Raw genomic sequence first — 27881 nt, forward strand, 5'->3', positions numbered from 1 at the left:
TTTATATATATATATTTTTAATGTCCCTCTTTGTTTTAACGAACAAAAGCAGGGTTGGGCCGAACAAAAATTTCTTTACTAATTTTTATATATTACTTAGAGTAAATAAATTTATAGTACAATAGTCGTAACATTCTCTGTATACACTCCTCTCTACACATTAGACTTAAATTTTAATAATAAATTACATCGGAAGAATAGTAAAAAATAATAATAACTATGAATTATTTCAACAAAAACCATTTTCTGCCTTTTACAAAATATTGCACTCGGCTAAACGTTAGGGGCAGAAAATTTCTTTTAAAAACTTATCAAATAATTGTTCATCGCTCTTATAACAAATACTAATTGTATACTTATAAATATATTTACCTTTTTTAAAAACAATTTCACAAATACTTGTTTTATTTACCACTGCGATGTATTCTACTACGCAATATAAAATATTCAACCTAAAATTAAGGGAGAAAAAATAATGAAGATGCTAATTAAAAAAAAATGTTTGTTTTTTTAGCGGTGGTTTTTCGTTAATTAACACACGATTAGTATAGATAATTAATTTGTTTCATATCACCAATTAAGTAAAAATATTTTTAAAAAATAATTAAAAAAGTCGTAAATTTAATTTTTTTAAAAAAAGAGAGAAAAATAGTATACAATTAACCAAACGAAACCGTCGTAATAACATTAATACCTATGTTAAATTATTTATTTTAATTTTTTTTAAACAAAAGTACAGGTTACTTCGTTTAACGACCTACCCACTGGGCTTAGATTGACCATATGTTCGAATTTATGACGGAAGGACTTACGAGTCCTTTTTGGCGCTAATTTTGTTTGGCCTATTTTTTTTACTAATCAGTCAAGGTATAGACGTAGTTCTGTTTTTGCCTTTATCGGGTCCTAAGACTGGGGAAAGATTTGATTGCGAGTGTAATTTATCTAACGTATTGTTATAAAGAAAATATATACTTTTCTTTTGATAAACAAAAGTATTTTGGTCGGATTAAAAACAATACTAGTTCAAATGTGTCGGAAGACTTCTTTTTTTTTATTACAAAAAAAAAAAATTATTTCTTTTAATTTTATGAATAACTAACTTTATTAAAAATTTAATCAGTTTTAAACCATTAGCAAATAATAAATGGATTAACAGTTTATTTAAATTTGATTACTACGAGGAAATTTTTTTAGTATATCGTAAAGTGTTATTTCAGAATAATTAATGGTAAATGATGTATTTCCGAATTTTAAGAAAATTTTACAACTTGAAGTCACTTTTTATAGATTTTTTAACGGTTTTATAATTGGCATAATGTTTTTAAATTGTGACTTTAAAAAAAAATTATAAGTTAGTTCATCAAGAATAAGTTGTAAGTCGTGAAAGTGTTCTCATCAAATATTTTACGTGAGACACGTTTCGTACTTGGTAAGTTTATCTTCAGTTCTAAAAAGAAAGAAGAAAGTAATTTGGATACATGTGAATACGATTTAGGAAAACGTACTAAATATTATTTCAGAACAAATGTATTTATTACCTATTATATAGAATATATTATAGTAAGAGTAAAATTTCAGATGTCTTAAATGATTCAAACTTGTTCACAAGCATGTTGTTGTTTTTTTTAAACAGTTTTATTAACAATTATCTAATTTAAGACACAATTTCGTTATCTACTTGATATGCCTTAAACCGAGTTAATCAATTTTTCATATCGTTAAAAACTATACGTTAGAGGACAAGTTGGCTGACAATTGTTTTTTTCTACATGGAGAGACAATTTGTAGTAGTGTAAGAATGCTATTAAATGACCTTAATCTAATCTTAAAGATACCTAAATTTTTACTGTAGTATAATACCATTCTCCAAGTCGACAGGTAATAAATACACTTAGCCTAAAAAGAAATTTCAGAAGTTCCTAAAAATGCTGAAGATTCACTTAAAATAAGACTTAAAACGTTTTAAATAGTCTCACTAGCGAGACGGAATTTTTAGGTTTCTTTTGAACTTATTATAACAACACTCTAGGTGCCTAACAAATGCACTAATAATTTAATTCAATTTTTTTGGTATTTAAATAGATTAAGAATAACTTTAAACGCCTATCCAACAATCCATTTTAAATTTAAGTTCCTAAGTCGGAATCTGAATTTTGGTCATTAAGCGAAATGTACCTGTGGTTTCATAATCTCAATTCAGCATAACCTTAACCTGGAAAAGACACTATTTTGATTAGCAGGCCATAGTTTTTGTCCCAGGATTTAATAATTTCTTTAATTCAAATCTTAATACATAAAAAAAATACTAATTATATTGATGATTAAAAGAAGTCATCGTAGCGATGTATAACGTTATCGTCTGTTATTATTTTTTTTAAAAAAAGAACTATTTAAATTATATACGAATATAAAAAAAAGTCGAATAAATACAATAAAGCTAAAGTTTGATCAGAGGTCAATTTAAAGACATCCGGAACTAATATCGCGTTATTATTATCAAAATAAATAATTTTTTTTAAAGGAAAGAAATAAAAGCAATACTTTTTTTCAAAAAGCAAATCACATAAAAAGGAAAATTTCCAATTTTTTTTTTTTAATTTTTCATAAAACAGATCTTTCAAGTCCGCCCAATTTTCCAGAAAATCTAACTGCTTCACTTTCCACACGTAAAAATAGAGAGGTAAATCCCAAGTTGGAATGTTATAATATTTTTTTCTAAGGTTTACAGAAAGAAAAAGTTGAGAGTAATTACACATTTTCTTGTCTCTTTTTCTCTAATAACTCATTCATTAAAGATCGCTTCATGTTTGTGATCAGTAAGCGATTTTAGAACCAAAATGGAGATTATTTTTTTTTTTTATAATTCATGTAGAAGAGAGCCGGAAATTAGCACGTGTTTGGCTTTGCATTATGAGCTGTTATTTATTTAATTTTTTTTTTTTTTACATTAAATAAAAATGATTCACTGGGTATGATGAGGTGCGTGGTAGGGATATTGTGGAGGTGGATAATGATGCGATGCTGAGACTGCCGCCGCTGTAAAAGGATTGGGTGGATAAGGATGATGGTGTGGCGGAGGTGGGGGATAGGTGGCATAAGCCGGATAATACTGAGGAACTGGAGGTATTGGCAGCGGTTTGTCTTGACTGGCCGTCGGAACTAAGGATTGTGCGTGCAAAGAGAAATTATGATGATGGGAAATCTGTGGTGGAAGCGGCGTGCCCAACGATTTATCCTGTGACGGGCTAGCTGGTAAAGGCTGGGGATGTAGTGGAAGATGAGAAACAGGTTTGTCCTGCAATTGCAAAGGCTGGGGATGCAATGGTAAATTGTGCAAAGAGATTGGTTTCTCTTGGGCCGTTGGCGGCAATGGCTGAGGATGATGTGGCAGATTATGATGGGGCAACTGAGGAGGCTGAGAAGGTAGATGTTTTTCTTGGGCGGCCGGCATTGGTTGTGGAAGTAATGGATAGCTGTGGTGTGGCGGAGGCTGTGGCTGCTGTGGAACACTATGTTTGTCCTGTGGGGCGGCAGGGGGCTGCAAAGGTTGCGGGTGTAATGGCAAATTATGATGATGAGAAGGTATATGCTTATCCTGAACACTTGGATGCATTCCACTACTTGACATGGATGGTTGCTGTGGATGCATTGGAAGATTGTGATGACGATACTGTCCGGGTTGGGGTGGGGCTGGTTTCTCTTGTTGTGAGGTGGGGTGTGCAGCAGGCGTATGATGATGCATACTGCCGTGAATTTGCGGTGGAGTTGGGTGCTGCACAGCGTGTTGTTGTTGCTGCTGTTGAGGTGGTGAAGACGAATGCATATTGTGCTGTTGTTGTTGTTGTTGCTGTTGTGGTGGGGACGTGTGCACATTATGTTGCTGCGAAGGAGCATGGACTGGATGTTGTTGAGGAGGTGAATTATGAACACCATGCTGTTGTGCAGCTGACGAATGGAGACTGTGTTGTGGTGGTGCAGAGGAATGTACAGCATGTTGTTGTGGGCCAGAAGAATGTACTGTATGTTGTTGTGGGCCAGAAGAATGTACTGCATGTTGTTGTGGGCCTGAAGAATGGACTGCATGTTGTTGCTGCTGCGGTGGGCCAGATGAATGTATTGCATGTTGTTGTGGTGGGCCTGATGAATGGACTGCATGTTGTTGTGGTGGTGGAGGAGGTTGAGGTTGATGAACTGTATGCTGTTGGGGTGGTGGAGCCGTATGTACTGGATGTTGTTGCGGTGGTGGCACATGCACTGAATGTTGTTGGGGCGGTGGAGGTGGTGCATGAACTGCATGTTGTTGAGGTGGTGGAGGCGGCGCGTGAACTGCATGTTGTTGTGGAGGTGGCTGGGTGGTGTGTACTGCATGTTGCTGGGGAGTAGCACCAAGGATTCCATGTTGGGCTGGAGCTGTGTGTACGGGATGTTGTTGGGGTGGAGCCGTATGAACAGCATGTTGTTGTGGCGAAGAAGAATGGACAGGATGCTGTTGTTGTGACTGAGGCGGTTGTAAGGATATGCCGTGGTGATTGGTGTCTGGACGGGACGGAGGAAGAGGTGCACTGGGAGGATGTTGCGGTGGAGGATGGACCTGAGCCGAGGGAGAATGCTGAGGTGCAGCCATCATGTTATGCTGCACTGCTGGAGAATGTGGACGATTCTGCTGTGGGGGTTGTGGTGCCGCCGAAGACTGCTGAGGCTGTTGTTGTGGTTGTTGCTGCTGCTGTTGTTGCTGTTGCTGTTGTTGTTGTTGTTGCTGCTGCTGTGGCGCAGCCAGCGAAGGAGACTGCGGTGGACCTATTGGAGTCAGTTGAACTTCGTTTGATAATTTAGATTTTAGCGGATGTCCTGTTGTGCTGCTTCGTGCGGGAGGTAAACCAACATCCTCGGTAGCACAGGATGCATCACTTTTACCACCGCTAGACGCGCCATCAGTTCGAGGTGCAGAGTTGGGGCCGGATGATGAGGAATCACTTTCACCAGAAGGAGGCGTCTGCACTGTCACAGAACCACTGTTTTTGTTCACTGTGACCGTGACAGGCCCCACAGCTCGGACCGGACGCTGCATCTGATTGGTTCCTACATTCCTCGTGGAACTGTTTCCTGCCATTCCTCCTCGTGCGTTCCTGCCACCTCTCATTCCTCCACCTTCTCCTAGAAAATAATGAATTATTGAATTGTTATCAATATTATTTGGATAAATTATTAGACAACTGAAAGGAAAAAATGAAAAGGCGAAAATTTTGGCCGTATTACGACTTGTTGTATCTCGTTACTAACGAGAAAACTATATAAAAAAGCTAAGGTGAATAACCAAACTAAACTTTTTCTCTCCGCAGTTTACGTATTTCTTACTTAAACTTAAAATAAAAAATATATTTAACTTCAATAGAAGTAAAGTAATTGCCTTTTTTTTCAGGCGGGCTTTACGTCCAACTACCTTCATTCTCGAAGTGGTGAAACACAGCATATGTTCGCCAAATTGAACAGAAACAATAAGTAAGATAGTTTGAAAGGAACTTTCTCTCTTTCAAGAGATTTTACTGGATTCGCGATTCACTAAGTGGATCCTAGAGTCCAGACTTTTATCTCCAAACTAACCTTTCTTAGCTCCTCCTTCTTTGTTGCCATCTTTGCCAACCTTAAACGCCGTTCTTATTGCTATTATTTTGCCATTTTCCAACTGCATATAGATTCCTTTTGGCGATTTCAATACCATAACTTTTTGGCCAGCTTTAAGCACAATAGATGCTCTATCAGGAGAATTAGTTGGTATCACCACATCTAAAAAAAGATATCATTTTAAAATGGATACATGTTAAAACTTGACACTATAGAAAGTTCTAAGAACTTTAAAAGAAACTTACCCAGCGGCAGTGTCATCTCTTGAGCGGACATTCCTTGTCGTTGCCACACTGAAGCTGGTATCCAACCACGCTGTCTATCTCTAGCCATCTGAGAGTTCAATTCAGACTGCATTGGACGAACACTAGCCATAGGTTTGTTATCTCCTCGTCTATTTAAAACAAAAACGATGAAAATTTCCTGGACTAGCTATAGAGTCTCTTATACATACACTTCGACAAGTTGTTCACTAACCTGATAATATTGCCTTGACCATTACCCTGGAAATTATACAATGGTCGAGAATTGGTGCTAGCCTGTTTTTCCAGTTCATAACTTCTTTTTGCAAGCCTTTTCTCAGCTGAAGATAATTTTTTCTCTTTGCGATCTACCAATAGCGATTCATGCTGGAATGGCTCCTGAAATACATAATAAATTGGCTGTAACAAATCTTTTGGACGACGAGAAGAATAAGTTGTTACTCAGTAAGTATACAATGTTTTTCTCAATAACTAGAGAATAAAGCTTCGTATTTAATTTAAGAATAAGTTGTTATTCAGTAAGTATACAATGTTTACTCAATAACTAGAGAATAAAGCTTCGTATTTAATTTAAGAATATGTGGTTATTCAGTAAGTACACAATGTTTACTCAATAACTAGAGGATAAAGCTTCGTATTTAAATTAAGAATAAGTTGTTACTCAGTAAGTATACTATGTTTTTCTCAATAACTAGAGAATAAAGCTTCGTATTTAATTTAAGAATAAGAGTTGTTACTCAGTAAGTATACAATGTTTTTCTCAATAACTAGAGAATAAAGCTTCGTATTTAATTTAAGTAAAAAAAAAGTAAAATTCCCATTCGTCATTTGAATTCGCCATTTTTTTTTCAGGCGGGGCTTACCAACTACCATTTAGGTATAGTGGAAGGACATTTATTACTAACATTTTTTCGCAACAAATAAGAGCTAACAACACTTGCGATTCGTACTGAGCATCGCCCGCTTACGTGAATCTACGTTTCACAATAACCGCTACACCCAATGACTCTCCGTCAAAAATGACTATTCGTATTCAACTTTTCATCATCTAAATGAATTCTGCTGGCGATAAACCGACCAAAAATAAAAATAAAGGCAAGAAATACCACTTTATTCATTTCAACGAAATAAGCACAAGATGTATACTTCGAAAAACTTTATATACCCAATTGTACGGCCAAGAATATTTGTTCACCTAGTCTCTCGTTAAGTATATGAGAATATATTTCCCCCTAACAAATTAAGTGTATCAAAAGATTTCCTTACTTTGCTAAGTAGAGTAGCATGCCTGTGTAGAACTTTCTGTATAACAACATCAATGTAAGTATCCTGCAATGAGGCTAGATCATCCAGCTTTGTTGGTCCAGGTTCATCTTCTTTATCATCCCAACATAAAGAAGTCACTTCCTTGATTGAAAGATGTGCATCCGGATTACATTCGTCTACTACACGATCAGACATGCCTTGTTTGTTGATCTGTCGATCGTAGATTTTCTTTTCTAGACAATTGTCCGTAACCAGACGATAGACGAAACATGGTTTTTTCTGACCATATCTGCAAGTTATATCATTTAAGCATAAACAAAAAAAAATAGTTATTTATTTAACAAGTGTGGAAAGTATTACTTTTTCTCACACGAGGCAGGGTTTGCACGCACGAGCGAGCGAAGCGAGGCAAATGCAAGTGCAAATTGCCGAGTGTGAGGAAAATACTTGACACTCGAGTTAAATATTATATTTTTTCTGCAACCATTAGGGTTATTAACTAAAAAAAAAAAAAAAAAACTAAACAGGAATCACTAGAATCCATTTTAAATTTCTATAAGGTAACACTATAACCTTTTTAACTGTTATAATTAAAAATATCTAATTATTTATTAAAATATTATTTTTATTTCTATATTCCTTTCAATTTTTATTTTATTTTTTTAATATTCGTTTTTTAATTATTTAGTTACGTTAAATAAGCTTATTAAAGTTTTACAGAAAATATTTAATAACAAAACTTCTTATATCAAGGAAGCACAATAAAGTTTTTTCACTCACTAGTGAGGAAAGTGACACTAATGGGAATTTTTCCCCACTAGTGAGGTAAAGTTGGGCATTACACAGCTGATTTTAATTGAGTAATGAGAACATTCCTACATGGTTGTAGAAAAAAAAAATTTTAAAACCATTTTACATAATGATAATAATAATCACCTATAAACCCTACAAACTGCTTGGGTATCATGACATGGATTCCACGAAGCATCGAACACAATCACTCGATTTGCACCGACTAAATTAATGCCCAGCGATCCTGCTCGCGTAGACACCAGAAATAGATGGAGATTTGGATTTGAATTAAATTCATTAATTAATTTTTCTCGTTCTATGGCCGTTGTACTGCCGTCAAGACCTGGAGAAACAGAAAGAGAAAAAACGAAAATCACAATTTTGAGTTTGAAACCGGAAGTATTCATTGTTAAGTCCCCTTGGGTTTTAAACAAAGTAGTAACTCTTCCTCTTAAATCCGTAACCGGGAATACCACTTTATTAAATAGTTTTTTTGTATATTAAATTTACTCACGATAATAATTAACATTTTTCATCCATCTTTCCTGTTTGCCAAGTACAATGTGCTGTTGCAGTAACTCTTCAATCAGGTTCAGCGTGAATAATGACTGAGAGAATACAAGTATTCTATCACCTAATGCAATAGATTCCTCAAGGATGCAGAAAAATATGGCCATCTTGCCGCTGGCATTGATGTCGCCTGGTACATAGCCTTTCAAAAGCTCTGTAGCCTAACAAAAATAAATAATAAAGTTAAAATAACTAATTTATATGTTATTTTTAATTGAATAACAACAGTATAAATAATGACTAACCCAATCGTAAGGTATCCCAGGTTCCTCTTTGTTGCTTTTCTTGTCCTCGCCTTTCTTATTCTCACCTTCCTTCTTATCGTCTTCCTTTTTATCATCCTTCACTTCCTCGTTCTCTTTGTCCACACATGTGGACTGATTTTGATGCAGTGTTTGTGACTGTTGAACTTGATGGTGTTGACCTATACCTTCCTCTTTATCCCATTGTTCGAAAATCTTCTTCTCCATTTCAGCCTTATCAAATGTTGATTTCTTCGAGTCGTCCGGTTTCATCGGATCATAACTGGCATTGTTCGGATCGTATTGATATGGTTGCCCCACTGAAGATGGACCTGGTTCGTTGAATCCATATGGGTAATTCTGAGCTGGTGGCGTATATTTATAGGGTGGATACTGATTATATTGGGTATTCGGCCCGTACTGCGGTAGCTGAGGTTGATTTTGATATCCTTGGTTATAGTAACCTTGCTGTTGATAACCTTGATTCGGCTGTTGATAACAATCTTGATAACTGTTAAATTTATATTGATTATTTTGATATGGATAGTCTTGATTAAAATTGCCCTGGTATTGATTAAATGCTGAATTCTGTTGTTGCTGCTGTTGTGGAGGTTGTGGTTGTTGTTGTTGTTGTTGCTGCTGCTGCTGCTGCTGCTGCTGTTGTTGTTGTTGCGGCGGTGGAGGCTGTTGAGGATGTGGGTGTTGCATATTCTGTGCAGGTTGTTGCTGTTGTTGATGATGAGGCGGCATGTTTTGTGCGTTCTGTTGCTGAGAATGTTGTTGTTGGTGTTGCTGCTGTGCATGTTGTTGTTGATTTGGTGGTTGTAAATTTTGTAGATTCGGCTGCTGCTGTTGTTGATGCTGGACGGGTGGCATGTTGTGCGAATTGTGCGGCTGCGCACTGTGGGCGTTCTGCTGTTGTTGCTGCTGCTGTTGCTGTATATGCTGCTGTTGTTGTTGCTGCTGTACATGCTGCTGTTGATTGTAGTACGGTTGGAATTTTTCCTCCTTTTTTGGCACTCCAAATTGATAGCCACCATCATAGGTTGGCATTCCTCCACTGTCTAAGTTGATCAGGCTGCTTGCCGGTTGATAATTATAAGCTACTTGACCGCCAGAGAAACCATGGCTGAATGTTTGCTTGCTACAATCGTCTGTAGATTTCTCTGGTTTTTCTTGTTTAAAATAATCACCTGGCTGCTGTTGCTGCTGCGGTTGATTTTGCTGAGGTTGCTGTTGCTGTTGTTGTTCTGGTGGCTTCACAGATTCACCAGGATTGGCGTAGTAGCTATTGTTTTCAAAGTTATGATAATTATATCCATAATTGTATGCGCTGTCGTAGTTATAGCCAGAGAGATTCCCACTTGTTCCTCCGCCACTTCCTGAAGGGTCATTGGTACCTAATGTTATGTAGTGGTAATTATTATTCACTTATTTATATACAAATTAAAGTATATGCCAGCTCACTTAGAGCTTTTCATATACTGCAAATTAATACTGGAAAACATAAACAAAAAATAAATAATACAGTTTTGATTTCAATCTTCTAGAAGCAGAAGGCTGGTGCGTAGCCGAGCGAAAACATAAGAAACTGATGGTTAGTTAAGTTTTTTAAGTAGATCAAAGAAGAAGAAGAAAAATAAAATAAGAAGAGTTGAAAAAAAAACTATGTCAGAAATTTGAAGGGGCTGAACCCAGAGTCTGGTGCAGCACGTAGAACTTAATCTTTAAATGTCTGAAATCGTTCGATCAGCTAGTTATTAGTTGTTTCCCAAACTTTGCTGGCAAGTAAAAAGTCTTGTAGAGCAGTGTGATATAAGAATGTTGGAGAGAGAAGTTCTGTTGGTAGTGGAGCGGGCAAATGGCTGCTTCAAACAGTGTATGTTTACAAAATTGCCAGGAGACACTTGTGACTAGAATTAGGTAAAATTATGTAACATTTTTGGTATTTTCAACTCTAAGAAATTTCTTGGTTGCTTATATAATTAAGTACAGCAAAGTTACATCTTGATTCCTAAACTTATACAAAGCGAAAACATTTTACTTTTATTTTAAATGAAATTAACTTCAGTTTCCATTTACAGAACCAGCTTTACGTAAACTTAAGAGATAGTTTTTTAAAATCTGTATTGGAAGAGGCCATCATTGTATTGCCGTATGATGCAAAGGTTCAGATTTACTTGGAACTGTGAAAGCTGAGACTTGTACAACTGATTTAAGGTCGCTGAAGCAGTTCCAAGAGAATTTGCTGATCAATACTGTAAAAGCTATTAAGACGTATATGAAACATTGTACCTACTAAACAGAATATGAATTATTTATCAACTTGTAAGTCGAGAAAATATGCAAAACATTCTTTGTATGAGCTGTAAATCCAGTAAGGTCATTTGGAGAATATAGCGAACGAGAGAACTGAGAATCGATAGTTCTCCGATTTAACTTATTTTTTGTATTAAGAGTAAAGAACCATTAAGTTAAAATATTGTTTCGCTAACCGGATGTACTTAAACTGGAGATAATTTAAACGAAAATTAAGAGAAATCAGAAGAAAACTCACCAGGATATCCTCCATAAGCAGGATAATTGTAGTAATTGTTCCTGTAGTTTGAATAATTCATGTCAAGATGTGATGAACTGCTTTGTTGCTGTTGCTGCTGCTGCTGCTGCTGTTGCTGTTGTTGTTGTTGCTGTTGTGGGTAACACTGTTGTGGAGGAACGGCAGTGGTGCCAGACATAGGACCCAGTGGCGGAACATAGGAACCATTCGCACCATACTGGCCGCCACCAGGTGCTTGCATTGCTACAGCACCACCATGCGGAGGTGGATATCCTGTGCCGTGCGGTGGGTAACCATGGTGATAAGCTTGATGGTCCGGCGGAGGTGGATGCTCTACTACTTCAGATTTGATGTCGTTAGGCGGTGCTGCTGTTGAATTTGGCGGTACTGTGGCCACTTGAGGTGATTTCACTGTGGGTACAACTACCGCTTGGCCCTGACAGTCAGTTATTACCAAAATTACATATTTTTTTTTTACCAAAATTTACAATGATACATGAGATAACCATTAGGCAGGTTCAAGAACTAGGAATTTTATTTAATTAATACATGAAATAAATAAATGACAGTTGTACTTTCCAATGAGGATGTTTTCTTAGAAGCAACTAACCTGTAATAATACTTTTTTGCTAAGAAAATGAAATATTAAATTAGTACATTTTTCAATTTATACCAGAACTCGCTAAGTATGTAAAACTTGTGCACTCACTTTGCAAACCTTCTTCCCGTGAGCCTTCCCTTTTTTATCTCTAGCTCTTCTAGGAGTGGCGTGATCAGCAGCCACAGTGCTGCCGGAATTATTTAATCCTGCTGTTTCTTCCAGGTCCAAGTCCTGCAGTTCATCCATTTCTCTTTTCTTCAAGAAATTGTAAAGAATATCTGGATGATTCCAAATCTAGAATTAAAAACTCAAGTATTAAAAAAAAAACTCAAGTTGAAAAGTTATTATTGTAACTTTTTTTGCCAAGATGGGTAATATTTATTTGATTTAAAGTTAATTTATGATTATGTTGGCTTTTTAAAAACTAAATGAAACTATGGAAGCAAAAACAGTAAAAATACAAATGTAATTAAAGTGACAAATAAACAGAATTTCTTTTTCTATAAAATTAGAGAGCACCAAAATGTTGAGAATGGAATTTAAAATGAGTAAAAGTAAACAGTAGTAAGTAGGAGATATTGTTAAAACTTAATATTAAGTGATCAATCTCAGGAAATTTTGCTGGTTGGATAATGAAAGGTGTTTGGAGAACCAGACATAGTCGCCCAAATAAAGAAGGGGAGATTGAGATGGTAGGGACACGTGGAGAGGATGCCTGCGGGAAGGGTGCCCCGAAAACTGTTAACAAGAAAGCCCAGGAGGCAGAAGAATTCGAGGGCGCCCTCGGCTTAGATGGCTGGATGATGTAGAGGAAGACCTTCGCCGGGCTGGAGTAAGAAAATGGCGCCTTAAGGCCGCAGACCAGAACGAATGGGAACAACTTGTTGAAGAGGTCCAGGTCCTACTTTAAGGACTGTTGCACCAGATAGTAAGTAAGTAAGTAAGGATAATGAAAGATGTTGGGAAATAAAAAAACCTTAAGTGCGTAAAATTTTAACAAAATAAATTTTCATTTTCCTTTCTTAAGTTTTCCTTAATAAACATCTATAATAATTATTTATTACCTTGCAGCAAACAGCGAATGCTTTTAACGGATTAGGAACTGCTTTTGTTCTAACAACTTCGTTCATGAAAGTGTCATAGAGTTTCCTCTGGAAAGGTGTTAATCTTATTAATAGGACGTACTCTTCTTTCTGTGGTAGAGTATTTCTAAGCACAGAATGGCTCCTCCTGTGAAATAACAAGTTAATCAAACAATAATCTTTCCAGCATTAATTCATATACATTTCAGAAAAAAAATTAAAGTATAATTATATATTATATAAATACCTTTGAACGAAACCCTCCAATAGAGAATGTAATACATGGGCTCTATAGCGCATCAGTCTAATATCTTGCGGAGTGGAATCTATACACTGGCCGTTCTGTATGGGACGTTCAAACATATTGCTGAACTCAGTCTTTGTACCTAAATAGTTTGGACGAACGAAATCCACCATACACCTTCAATGAAACAGATAAAAACAAATTAAAAAAATCTTAGAATTACTGAAGTAAAAAGAAAAAGAATACAAGGTTAATTTACGTTCACTAATCTATAAACTGGGTTTAACAACTGAGATCACCAACGGGGGAAGAACAAATATTAAAGAATTGATTTCTTTACCAATATTCCAATAGATTGTTCTGCAGTGGATATCCAGTAAGTACGACTCTTCGTTTAGTTCTAATTTGTTTTAACGCGTGAGAAATCGAAGCATGCGAATTCTTTATACGATGCCCTTCATCACAGATTACCAGATCAGGACCAGGCTTTACCAGCGCTTCGTGCATCTCTGAAATCATTGATTTTTTGCTTGTTAATTTTATGGATTTCTTAAGATTGTGTTTCTCAAAAATTATTGGATACTCTCCCCCCTGGAGGGAGCCAATCGAAATATTTATTTATTTTTATTTATTTATTAATTGCTACATAGCTAATTGCTTTAGCAATGGAGATGGCCTATAATTTAATTTTTAATAATTACATATAGATGTACAAAGAAAAAGAAATTACATATCTTAAAGGAAAACAAAAAATTTAAACAAAGCATCCTCAATTTAACACATAAAATAAATAATATAACAAAAGATACAAATTCTTATACTGAAAACAAACTAACATAAAATATAAATATTCTCAATAAGTACTAAAATAAGAAGAAGAGGGAGAGAGAGAGAGAAAAAAAGGAACTAAAATAAAATATCATTCTCCCAAAACAAAACTTCTAATTTTGGCAGCCTGTTTACAGAAGTTATACAAGGAATTTATCTGTTCTTTAGAATGTATTGTGAGCAATTGCTTAAACCTGGAGTTTGAACAAGAGGCTGGACAATAATATTTAGTGATAAAATATGATCTAATCGGCGAATAGGTTTGACAATCAAACAAAAAGTGCAGAATGGAATCGCTGCCTAAAGTTTTACAAACTGGACATACTATTATTACTGTCAAAAATATATGTATGGCCATTAATAATAGAGTTTCGCTACTTTTACTTTGCAGAGAGACGGATCTGAGTTACAATTCTTAATTTAGTTATACTGCAGCCCACATTTAGATAAAACATTCAGTATTTCCAAAATTAGAGACTAGTCTGTATAGAACATTGTACTTGCTATTAATTACATTCTCTACATCTTCGGAAAGAAATTTATTTGTAAGCTTTGTAACAACAGATTTTCTTTCCGTTTTCAGAATATTATGGTCTTCAGTTAAGAAAATATCAAGGCAATCTATAGAGGCCATTTATTAAATTATCAAGGCAATAGAGGCATCGAAATATTAAGTTTCAGCATTTTGCGATGTTTCTTTTTCAAGAAATATTATTCTCACAAACTAACTTTTGGGCCCAGAGATTATCAAAATGAATATTTCTGGTGATAATTTATATTTTCACTAAGATTCACTGAATTTAAAATTAGCTTTATTCATTTACCACATAAGGTAAAATATTCTATATAACTTACCTTCCAAAAGTGGTTTATTCCGTTCGTCCTCTACATCCTCATCCGGCTGTCTCTTTCTGCCTTTCCTTAACCTGCCAGCTCTTTTCAGCGACAATTGTCGATACATTTCATAACCTAACAATAGTACTCCTCCATTTTTTCGCCATTCTTGGACAACCTAGGCAAAAATAAAACCGAATTAGTTTATCTAAAAGGGAATGACAATTGGAAAAAAAAACAACGAATTAATTAAACTAACCTTAGATCTAGACGCGATCGTCTTATGAAGATCATTGAGTACAAAGATATTGAAATTTCTAGCTCTAACTGGACCGTGTGCTGCCAATGGCGATGTGCTAGCATCTGAAGGTAACCAAAGATTAAACTCAGCCATCCAATTTTGTAATGTATTGATCGGCATGATACACATAACCGTTTGTGCTGTAGTTTCACGAAGAAATACATCGCAAAAAGAGACCACCTGAAATCAAAAACCTATTTAAACAAAAAATTTCAGTGTTCGAGAAAGGGGCAGAACAAAAATAAATACAAGTAGCTCAAAGGTGTTTAAAAGTATTAAAAATCAGCTTACTTGTTCTAAGAATAGAAATATTTAAGGGGAAAAAAGCACTAAACACATTAGTGATTACCGGAAAATCAATTAAGTCTATAAATATAATACTTCCTTCTTGATATTAGAGGCTAAGATTTGTACACTGTTCTTATACATTTGCCTCTGGTGATTGGACGCGCAGCATTCGATAACACAGTTGATTTAATCTAACGAAGCACACATGTTCCTAAATGGTTTCGGATTTTAATGTGTTCATCACAGTTTAGTGTTTCGAAACACCTTTCCACTTAGGTTTCTGCTATACACTGCACTTGATGACTGAATGTGGAGGTTACATTTACTACTTAAAGCTTACTTAAACTGTAATTTTTTTTTTTGTTTTTCAGTAAACTAAAATTATTAAAAACTAGAACTGTGTATATTTTGCGTATAAATAATGTTTGTTATTCTAATGTTGATCTTGTACTTCACCAGTTGGGGGCACATCTTTTAAATAAGAAATCAAAATATGCATACCATCATATGATGGTCAAAATCAAAGCTATCAATTTATACATTCTGGTTTAGAGATACAAATTTTAGTTTTCCAAATGAAAATTATTGATTTATGGAAAAACCAATAAATATTACCTGTAAAGTTTTACCAAGTCCCATAGAATGTGCTAAGATACAGCCAAATCCAGTTGAATTGTTAAACCTTTCTATACTTTCTACTACGTTGTCAAAAAGAAATCTGACTCCACCGATCTGTAAATAATTAAAAAGGGAAGTTTGACAAATGCTTATGGTATAGCGTCATCCATCTCTTTCTTTCTTTCACTCACTCAGTCGTTTACAATAATTCTGGTGCGAACACTCACATGACTTTTTTCACAATTCTAAGGTGTCCTTCAATCTTGGGTTTTTTGTTTTGAATAAATTTTATTCAGTAATATAAATACATTATAACAAAAAGACTTTTGAAGAAAGAGCTCCCCCATCAAGAAACCCTCTTAAAAATTAATTTCAAACAAAAACCGAAGTTTTTACGAGCGCAAAAAAACGATTACGGGATTCCACTAAATACTTAGGTAAAAACGTGAAAAATACCAATAAGTCATTAGCGTGATCTTCTTCTGCGTGATCTTATTCTGATCTTCCGGTGGCTAATTAACCGTATGCAGAGCCGGATTTAGATGAAAAGAGGCCCTAGGCTATTCCACTTATGAGTCCCTTTCACCTCTCATTTTTAAGTTTGTAAATTACATGAGAGATAATAAAATACATTACTACTGTGATACATCACTTAAACAGTGTTTTAGTGTTCAATGTTTTTAGAATAGTATAGTTTTAATTTTGCTGACAATTTGAATGTAGGCCCCTCTTGATCTTGAGGCCCTGGCTGAAGCCTAGTTAGCCTATAGGAAAATCCGGCCCTGAACATACGTCTCAAATTTTTTAATGTAGAAACATAATTAAGAAAAATTTAGGGACATAGGAGCAGTGGCTGTTTTTTGAAAGACATTTTTTGACATTTTTCGTTCCAAAAAAAAAACAAAAAAAAAAAACAGGGCTCTCAAGATGACTGTTGGATTCACGTAAAATTATTTTTCGATCTAGAATAATCAAGTACAAATCTGAAAACTAAGTGTAGGGATACTTACTGTACCATTCTCTTGTTAAGACTGAAGAGCATGAGCTAATTGGTAACTTTAACTAAAAATAATTCTCGAAATTCGAATTTTTGTCCATCACTTTCATCAAATTTGGAATTTAAGTAACTCACCAACTACTCGAACACATTATATGTGAATGATTCACCCATAAGGTGCACTAAAATTTGACTATAATGAGAATCTTACTATCTCTATGTCCCAGAAATCGCTAAATAAAACCAATATTATTGACTATCTGAATGCAGTCAGTCAATACACTAATTTTATAATGACTAACATTTTGACGAAAACCTTATATCAGGGCCTAAAGTGGTGTCTAAACAAAGTAACAAATTGGAACTATCTGCCGATCTCTGCATTTGGGCCTACCTTGGACTGGACCGATATTACGATTTCAATACTTCCTCTTTGGAAGGGTAACAGAAAATCGGATGTCTGAAGAGAGAAGTTAAGAATTAATGAGAGTACCAACAGTTAATTAAACTTACCTGGTGCGGCTTGATGACCCTTGCTATCTGCGGTGCTAGAAATATATCTGGCTCTGTTTCCGGTTTTCCTACATTGATCAACACTCTTCCCTGATCATCAGGTATGTTGTACAGATCGTTAGTGTGCATGCCTGAATTGGTCGGATCATCCACTTCCGTGTCGTCGTCATCACCCTCTTCATCAGAGGGTTCAGATATAACAATACAATCATCATCGTCCTCTTCATCTTCATCGCCTACCTGGCTGTCGGCCGTACTGCTGCCTACCGCCAGTTTGATGCTAGCTGACTCACTCTGCCGGCTGCTGCTCAGACCGTCCTCGTCTTCTTCATCCGAAGACGATATCGTAACTACATCTGGGTCAGTGGAAGGGGCTGTTTGTATATAGTGCAAGGTGTCGGGTAATTTGAGGTAGGTAATGTTTTTTAAGTTTTCAACGAAAATCGCCAAAAAGAAGAGGACAAAGGAAATGTGGGCGGGAATATAAAAAAAACAAAATATGAAATAAATAAAAACTAAAAACTTAAAAAGAAAAAAAAAAAAAATATATTGATTAAAATAAAACCAAAAACACAAATGAAAAGTAGTAAAAGGTTTATCAGCGTATCCCAATAACCACATACGTATTCTATCAGCAGCGATTTTCAGGTTTTTAATATTCAGTTTGGTCCCTTGTTTAAAATGTTTCTGTTAAAAAAGCAAGTAATGGACAGCATCTTACGATTTTTTCATTATTAAATCGATAGATCATTTTTTAGAATTCTCAAATATAAATGAAACTAGAGCCTTTAAATTATTTAATTTAGACACAACCAAGGGAGTTAATGTGAATGCACATTTAATCGATTATATCGGTTAAAAAGAAATGAAGCATTGCAAAAGCTCTTTAGTAAGAATTAAAATAAAATATAAACTCCGTTTACAGGATTGTTGGGAACACTGTTGGAAAAGTGGCCGGCGTGCTGAGGATTACTTTTTTTTTGAAAAGAGAACAATTCCCTTCCCTATCATTAGTCTATTAGGAAATTCTTCGGTCTTTGTGTAATATGATCACTGGCCGCAAAGAATCAAATATCTCATATCATACCCAATCATCATTACTTACTCCATAAGTGCGGTATGTGAAGCGGATGGGAATTTTATTTTTCATCAATTAAAAATACCAAAGACGACTCCATCGCGAAATGTTACAAAACCTAGGTCAAGTTCAGGACGGTACAATAGGTGCTAACACTCAAGTCATTTCTTGAAAGCATAGGCTCTTGCTATATTGGGAAGAGCCCCGTGGTATTAACTGACCATAAATAATCGTTGTCAAATAGTCTTTTGCAAAGTGTGGCATAGCAATGAGTAATCTAATTGATGAACACTGTCCAGGTCATATTAGATAAATCATCTTGTCTTGCATATACGGGGATAAGTCAGCGAAGTGTGAGCCACAAGACAGTGCGATGATTCCTCTTTCTGGGTGGGACCACCCAAGATGATGGGATTTATGTGTGTTTTTGTTTAGTGCAGAACTATGGATATTGAAATCGCGAAGAGCTAAAAATCGGCAACTCAAGCCACATCATCAGGTATGTGTAGCATGGAGAACAAGAGATACCTTACCATTCTACGAACAACGAAACAATTTTACAAAATAACTAAAACAAAGAATGATTACTAAAAAGAAAATCAATGATGATGTGGGAAGGAATTGGTGTCAAAAAATAAAAATTGACACCAATGACGAATGTTGGGAAAAAGAAAACTTCGGATTGATTATTGATTTATTGATCAAGGAAAGTTTTTTTGGGGGGAAAATTATTTTTTAATACAAATTGTTAGAGAAACTATAAATGTACGTATATTATAAAAAGAAAATTCTAAAAGCGTTATAAAATTATAGAATAATTTAAATACGTTATTTTCGACTGATTCAAGTTAAATACCAAAAAATAAACCTTTTAAAAATACTCACCTTTCTTCTCTTCGCCTTGGGACTGTTGCGCTGGCTTAACCGGAGCGATTGACACGGACGGTGTGACCATATGTGGTCTGTTCGTGGGTACTCGGCTAATTCCTGGTTTCGCATCGGGTGGTGTAGGAGAAGATTTACCACCTCGAATAGCCTCTAACACCTGTGTAGGTAATACAAAATTATTTTTAATTTTGTGAAGAGTATTAAGGAATTAGGTTTGACTCGCCCTAAAATGTCCTCCAAAATATGAGGATATTATTATATTATTAAGTGCAGAGGCGAAGAGCGGACCCTGTTCCCTAAAGCACTGCAGCCAGAGAGGCTAATTGTACCATCAATAGTCCTCTTTTTTTTTATATATATATATATATGATTTAAGGCGCGTCAACATCTAAGGTTATTGGCGCCCGGAGCTTTTTTCAGTGCACTGCCGGCCTACGGACAGTGTTCTCTCGTTACAGACAACACTGTCCATCACCGGACAGTGAGCTGTAAGAAGCTTCTGGGAAGAGAAAATCTAAGGGTCAGCAGCTGGATTCGAACCGGGACCTCCGCGTGGGAATCCAATACGCTAACCGCTTACCTAATCCCTTCCCTATCATTAGTCTATTAAGAAAATCTTCGGTCGGTCCACGATCTTAACCGCTAGTCTTTGTGTAATATGATCACTGGCCGCAAAGAATCAAATATCTCATATCATACCCAATCATCATTGCAACTGTAACTGTATCTCCAATCATTATAACTGTAGTTGTATCTCCAATCATTACACTGTTCAACGGTTATGATGATATAGCATTAAACTCCACAAATTTTACAATACGCTGAAGAAGGTAATACATTTACCGAAACGTTGGTATGAAGAAACAAAAATTTGTGTTTAAATTTATTGACCGCACCTCAATATTTCCCAAAATCATCAATCAACAACGGTCGAAAACCAAAACTATCGTTGCTTGCATGTTTATTCCAATTAATTTAGCTTAGGAAACTTAACTTCGGTAATCTATTGTGTAGAGTAGCAGAAATTCTAATTAGATTTTACACAGTTCGAAGCAAATATGAACCTTCTCGTACTAAATAAAGGATTCAGATTTGAAACTGCAAGTATTACAATAAATATTGTATTTTAAATATTTACAAACCTTTTTATTTAATACTTGTGGCGGTCCTCCTGATCCTAGTTTCACTAAAACCGTGTTAGGTTTACTGGCACTACTACTATTGCTGGAAGAATGGGCGTCCCTGCTCTTAAGAAGTGAAGTATTGTTTCCTTGGAGTAACGAGAGGACTCTAGTCTGTGTCTTATTGTTTTGCTTGTTTATCTGGATTTGCCTTTGTACCTGGCACAAAAGAACAAAATAAATATAAATAAATCACATAATTAGATTAAAAATTACACATTATTGCATTAGTATTATCAGTGAAACTTTTTAAATTCTTGGTTGTACATTTGTAACTACTATTAACAAGAGTAGTTCATGGTGGGGTCTTCCCAAGCAGGATAAAACAAATTCAAGAGATAGACAAATTCTCGGTCAGTGTTTTGAATAGAAGGTAAATTAGTAATAATTAAAATTAAATTTTATTCTGAGGATTGAATTTACGGATTTTTGAAACGCCTGCAGTAGGATCACAAATCTTGACCTGGTTTCAAGGTGAATAACCTACGACAGAGAAACCTCCGTAGGTTGAGGAACAGCCATTTGGTAACAACTATAATATAAACTGAAATCCAATCTGAAATGTTTATTGGCACAAAAGTAAGCATAGGCTCTCCCTGATATCCGAAAGAGATATCGCCAAGAACACGAGGATTTCGAACATAGTATTCCCATCAAATTATTACAAATAAGGGCTACTGAAAATTATTTCAATTGATAATTTTTTTTTTCCTATTATATCATACTTCTCTGAGATATTTCTGCTGATCTTGAACTCTTCTCAACCTTTCCATTTCTTGCCTTTGTGCGCTAAGAGTTGCTTCGTCCAATTGATTTTCATCCATTACTTCACGGATATTTCTTCTCAGATTTGTTGCCTTCTTCTTATCTAAATCCAGGTCATCTTCTACATAAAAGAAAAAACAAACTTATTGCATTATTCTTTTTATAGCAAAATATGAAAGGAGAAGATAAGAGAATGAACTAGTTGCACGAAAAAGTGGACACAAGATATCTCGAAACGCACGTTTTCGACGATAATCTATTTAGTGAATCTAAAAAGATTGCAATAATTGCATTTTCTACAGTGAGAAATATAAAATTGTTTAAAAAAATTTCAGAAAATTAAAAAAAAAGAAGTTAGTAAACAAGTTGAAGAAAAAGTTGGAGACGTTGCTGAGAAAATATCTAGAAAATTAAATTAACAATTGGGTGGAATGCTCTTTCAAACTCTTAGACCGGCCGATCGATCTCTGATTGACTTTCTAAGATAATTATTAACAAACTTTTCTTTTCTTAATACAAAAATCGCTTCGTAAAAATAAACACCTTGTTTCCGTTTTTTACTAGCTTTTTCCTCATCATCTTCTTCCTGTTTTCTTTTAGCACAATCATCTTGTTCACTAGATTCTTGATTTGGCTGCCTCTCCTTGAAAACATTACATTAAATATTAAAAGTTTTTAGTCTGAAGAAGGTTAGAAATTAGAAAAGAAAAAAAAAATTAAATTAAATAATTTACCTGCATATCCCTACTATCGCTATAAAGATCATCCATATTTGTTTCGGATTCAGAGCAATCCATGGTTGAGTCCATCGGTTCAGCTTTGATATCCCTTAAGAGATCTTCGGATTCCATGACCGCTACTGGTGTAACACCAGTTTCTTCATCGGCTCCGCTGCCTCCTTCACTTGACATGGCTGTGAATTATTTTCATATGAATCATTCTTATATCATGATTTATAGATTTAATCGCTATTTTTTGATAGAAGCATCGAACTTGCTTGGAAAAAATCAAAAAATCGGGCGAAGAAAATGAAATTTTGGTTCTTTTATTTTACTAAATTTTGAAATTATGCTCAGAAATTAACATTACAATAAAAAAAATAAATAAATATTTTTTCTGTACTTAAACTTAAATATTCTTAGACCTAAACATTTTTTAGGGGTCCCAGCGGTCCATTCAAACGAATATGTCGATTTATTTTCAACAGTTAAATATACACCTTGTAGGCGTATCAAGAAGTAAAAGAAGAGATAATGTTATGTATATACCAGCTTGATCGACCAATCCTTCGAGTAAGCTGCTACCTTCCTTAAGACAATCATCGTCATCCTCTTCCCTGGAATCTTCACATTCTTCAGCAACCCTGGCCGTCTCTTCCTCTTCCTCTTCTTCTTCCTCCTTATGGCGGTTTTCAACATGTTCTTCATCTTCATCTTCTTCTTCTTCTTCTTCCTCTTCTTGTTGTGGCTGGTGGTGGTGGAGATGGTGATGATGTTCATGTTCATGTTGTTCATCTGGAGATGGTGGGTCGTAGGAAGGCGGCGAAGGGAGCTGCGTCTGTGGAGGAGGAGGAGATTGTGAAGGTGGTGCCACAATTGGAGGAGTTGTCGGTTGGTCTGCAGGAGAAGGCGCGGCCGCGGTCGCCGAAGATGCCAAGGCGGTCGGCTGGGCCGCCGTGGGCGGTCCTACTCCAGGAGGTGGAGGTGTCTGAAGTGGTGGTGGGGGCGGTGGCAAGGCTTGTTGCTGCGGCGGCTCACGGGAGACCACCCGCTGGATAGTTACATCGCCAATCCTCGTCACGTATTCATCCATAGAAATGCTGTAAATTAAGATCTAAATAAATGATAATTCGTTTATAATCCTTTTTACATTAAAAACATTGACGAAAATGCTTAAATAATGTTAAGATTAAAGGAATAAAATATAGAAATTAATTAACAGAGATATTTTTTGTTCACCCACTTTTATTAGTTCATTATCCAAGATTTGAAATCAATATAAGGGATCATTTCCACTTCCTGCCCACTTAAGACCTACTGTTAGCCTTATCCATGCGAATCGAGAAATAGGTGTTTTTATACATTATTTCGTAACTTCGACAGCACAGCCTTTCTTACAACTACCTCTGATCCTTCTACTGTCTCCACAATTAAGAAATCATTTGAACTTGTAGAGAATTGGGGCCAAGTAAAAACCTTCAAAAGATTACCAAGCATCAACCTCCCCCCAAATAATGTCATCATGCAAGTTATGCATTACAAGCTCATGCTCAACTTAACTCAATTTTTTTCGCCCTAAATTTAATAACTTAACTTAGTAAGTTCAGTCACTAACTAATAACGTGGAACTTCTCTTGTACTGGAAGTGATTAACTGTATTCTGATCCTTATCCAGAATAATAATAATAATAAGGGAAGGGATTAGCTATGAGATTAGCATACTGGACTCCCACGCGGAGGTCCCGGGTTCGAATCCAGCTGCTGACCCTTAGATTATCTCTTCCTAGGAGCTTCTTACAGCTCACTGTCCGGTGATGGACAGTGTTGTCTGTAACGAGAGAACACTGTCCGGAGGCCGGCAGTGCGCTGAAAAAAGCTCCGGGCGCCAATAACCATAGATGTTGGCGCCTTAAATCATTAAAATAATAATAATAATAATTAAATTAATTTTTTTTTAGTGTCCTAACAATTCATTTTGTTACTCATTCAAAAAAAAGTAATTCTTGAATTATGACGTTTCAGAAGCCTTATTTATAATTAAAATTTTCTATGCTAGGCTGGGTAAGATTAAGGAACTTTTTTTAACCTAAAAGATAGAATGGAAAATTGGAGAATAAAATAAACAAGAAACTAAAAGGAGAATAAAAAGGAATAACATAAAAGGAAGTTTTCCAGCTGTTTATCCTGAAGAATTGAAGAAATGTCTGCCTACTACGTACGTGAAGAATAAACTTCGTATTAATACGTAAGATGATCAAAACTAACACTCAGATTTCTAATGCGAGTTGTAATTTTTGATAATAATTGAAAACTAATTAATATTACACGATGGTTATTTTCAAATCAATAGACGAATAAATAAATTAAATCTCAGCAAAGAACTACACCTTATACCATTCAACCAATCGAATAATTTCAGATCTAGATATTTCAAGAATCAAATATTCACCACCATTTTTAGAGTATATACTATAATTTACTATTTAGAGCATGATTTGTAGTATGAGGGCATTTTTTTTTTAATGTCAGAATTTAGTTCAAGCATTCTCGAACTTACAAGAGATTAACAATTAATTAACAACTCTGATCACTAATACACTAGAGTTGGGATTTGAACTGTGGTATTTTCACTATCCTCTCACTCGAGATCAGGCTTTTCTCTAATCTAAAATCTATAGATTACGATTCACGCACTATTTTATGTCAATGTTGTATCTAAATATACTCCTCTAAAAACATTTATATTGGAAATGTCTATTATAAAAATTCCGTATTCTCCTTTCTGTTTTCTCTAATCTTTTCATAGAAAAGTATGACCTCCATCAAGACTAAAGTACAGTTTCGTTGTCTCAGCTGGTGTGAAATTAACTTCACTTGAGATAATTTCTCTCCTGCTGAGTCATCCAGACCTCCATACCAAAAAAAAAAAAAAATCGATAAATAAAATCTTTAAACTTGAAAAACTCTACACTATGCTTATAACTGTTCCTTATACTCCTTGTTGGTACCACCAATGAAAATGATGAGGAAAATCAAGGTAAGCATTTTCGATTGCCAACAACCCAAAAAAAAAAAAACTTGTTCATTGAGATGAATATTGTGAAAGCATCCTTTTTAGAAGCTGTAATAAGTGATAAAGTGCTCAAAAATCAATGCAACCGGTTCGAGGCCGGTAAAGGAAAAAGAAACGCTAAACTTCTAACGTACTCCTTCTCATTTCCCCTTGAAACCAAATTGACGAATCTAAGTGTACAGATCAATCAATGGAAGTCTTCAGCGCAGTCTTAACTACTCCAGTTAGATTCAACTCCTTTGAATTTCATAGAAATAAAAGAAAGAATTTAACATGAATAATTTGATAAAAATAGTCAAATATAATGGCAATTATAGCTCTTTCCAGACCGTCTTCAACTTATGAAAAATTTTCCCATACTAAAAAAATTTATAAATTATAATCAAAATTTTTTATATATCCTTACACACTGAATCTGTGATGTTCATTACTTGATATTTAGAGAATACAATATCACCAGTATTCAGAGTAGATATGGTAGAACAGAGGATCCTGAGCGTTCTAGTATTTCAGGCTAATAAGTCTTAAAATGCTTCAGCAAAACCGCCAATGATTGCATGAAGAATATGAGTGAGGGATGATCAAAGATGGACGTAGGGTGATACTATTTAGCCCCCCTGCCGAGGTAAAATATTGCCTCATGCTTCACTAAACAACCATCTAACTCAGGATCAGTGTTGTGGATTTCCATCCATTGGACATTGCCCTAATTTTTACGAAATGGATGTATACCTCTCTAAAGTATATCTGCAGGATGTAACAAAGGTTTTCATTTCAGGCCCAGGCCGCGTTTCACTGGGCTTAAATAATAATAATAAGGGCGCCAATAACCTAAGATGCTGACGCGCCCTAAATCATTAAAAAATAAATAAAAATAAAATAAATAATAATAATTGCATTTGCATTGGGTACAGGTTCATTATGAACTTTTATCAATTCACCTACAATCACTGTTTGAACACTCTACTCTTTTACATACAGAACTTAACAAAATTCATTTTGATTAATTTCATTTTTGCATGAAAAAAACAAACTAAGATTGTTGTAAGTTTGAGTCGAAAAACCTAGAATGCTTGAGTCAATAAGGTGCTACTATTCAATAATAACAATAAACCATAAGTGAGCATCAAAAATTACTAAAGAAAAATAAATAGAATCTAACTTATTCAACTGTGGTGCTGTTTATTTTTTGTAAGATTATAAACTGCGGACTAAACGAAAAGAATGAAATTCTTGAATAATAGAAAATAGTAAGACTTGTAATAAGTAATTTGATAGCTGAACATAAAACTCTCTCACAACATTGAAAAAATAATAGTTTTATTCATTGGATAAACTAATTTATTTTTCATAAAGCCAAAAATTTTGTATTAAATAATATTTGGATTAAAACTGTAAAACAATAACACTAATGTGAACTATTAGTATTTGCATGCGTTTTTTTGTGTTGCTCAATAAATTGGCTTATTTATTTATTTCATTTGAATTCGAAACAGTTCATTGTAAAAAAAAAAAAGCAATAACTTTGTTGTGTATCATAAGTTTGTTGATTTAGACAAACAATTTGCAAGAAAATGTCAACAGTAGCATAGTAAAAGTTACAGTAAGTTCAAAAAAAAATCACTTTAAGAATCTTAAAATATTACTGCAATTTAATTTGTTTCATTTAAATATTTAAACAACCCAACTATTTCCATTCTTAGTTTAATATTATTGCTTAATTTAAGCAAGAACTATTCGATTCGATTGAAATCTACTTAAAATGGATTTTGCTTCAAAGAATAAAATAATTACTCAACTTTATTGCTGTCTAGACTTTGCAAAATGATAAAAAGAAATCAACAAAATATTGACATATAAAAAAACCTTACCTGTTTAGGAATTCCTTTAAGAAGTGTCAGTAATTTTAATATGATTTGCTTCGTTTTGCTAACAATAATAATTACTTCGAAGTTAAGAAATTCATTCTTATCATTGACATATAAATAAATAAACTATTTAAATTTCACTTTATGATTTTTCACGCACATCCCCGGCACCTATTTCGTTCACCTTCACTAACATAATTTAGATAGAAAAAGAAAAGAAAAAAAAAAATCAACCTTTTTCTTAAATCAGATCTTATCGATAAACGTTTGTTTTAGAAAATATGTATTCCTGATGATTATAGCGCTTCATTATTGCCTTTTTTTAAAGCTATATTATGAAAATTCAATAATGGAATCCGGGATACACTGTAGCAAATTCGAAAACACTGGATGACGGCTTGTTAGGAAGCATCACAGACAATCCTAACCTTCAAATAATTTCCTACTGGCAACTGTGCTTTCGTCTATTGAACCTTCAATCCAAAAATTCACCGGAGGTCACAAAACTCTACACCTTTTAAACTCTACCCATTAAATGAAATCATTTTTTAAAGACGTGCTCCTCATTGTCTAAACGCCACTTGTCAATAATTGTGCACATCTCTAACCCAAAAGATCGTATTGCGCATGATAACTTCAAATATACAGATTCCAATTTACATGAGCTATTGTCGATAACTCTCAGCATTAA

General features: G+C 34.8%; 1 protein-coding gene and 1 long non-coding RNA gene across 5 annotated transcripts; one reads left to right on the forward strand and one right to left on the reverse strand.

The window, feature by feature from the left end:
• LOC141450228 (uncharacterized) lies at positions 1-27810 on the reverse strand. Of its 3 annotated transcripts, none has more exons than XM_074120428.1 (24): positions 27194-27810; positions 22799-23349; positions 22265-22443; positions 22074-22173; positions 21491-21651; positions 20727-20924; positions 19582-19741; positions 17619-17974; positions 16106-16222; positions 15161-15382; positions 14923-15079; positions 13580-13748; positions 13243-13416; positions 12978-13143; positions 12022-12207; positions 11313-11748; positions 8759-10155; positions 8458-8674; positions 8088-8286; positions 7152-7440; positions 6100-6263; positions 5868-6016; positions 5602-5784; positions 1-5154 (listed from the first exon to the last, which is right to left on the reverse strand). In XM_074120428.1, the coding sequence occupies exons 2-24, from the start codon at positions 23340-23342 to the stop codon at positions 2963-2965; spliced, it is 8115 nt and encodes a 2704-aa protein (XP_073976529.1). In that variant the 5' UTR covers positions 23343-23349; positions 27194-27810; the 3' UTR covers positions 1-2962. The 3 variants fall into 3 exon arrangements, with proteins under 3 accessions (XP_073976529.1, XP_073976530.1, XP_073976528.1); XM_074120429.1 differs by having other exon boundaries at positions 8759-10137; positions 17619-17992; XM_074120427.1 differs by having other exon boundaries at positions 17619-17992.
• Positions 12292-24619, forward strand: LOC141450232 (uncharacterized). 2 transcript variants are annotated; one of them, XR_012455978.1, is made up of 3 exons: positions 12292-12845; positions 14651-14832; positions 24306-24619. It is a non-coding gene; the product is annotated as an uncharacterized lncRNA (long non-coding RNA). The 2 variants fall into 2 exon arrangements; XR_012455979.1 differs by lacking the exon at positions 24306-24619 and adding an exon at positions 15603-16110.
• Positions 27811-27881: the final 71 nt, after the last annotated feature.

This window comes from Rhodnius prolixus, unplaced genomic scaffold (assembly GCF_049639745.1).
Source record: "Rhodnius prolixus isolate KJV_2025 unplaced genomic scaffold, Rpr scaffold_2, whole genome shotgun sequence".
NCBI classification, from domain to species: domain Eukaryota; kingdom Metazoa; phylum Arthropoda; class Insecta; order Hemiptera; family Reduviidae; genus Rhodnius; species Rhodnius prolixus.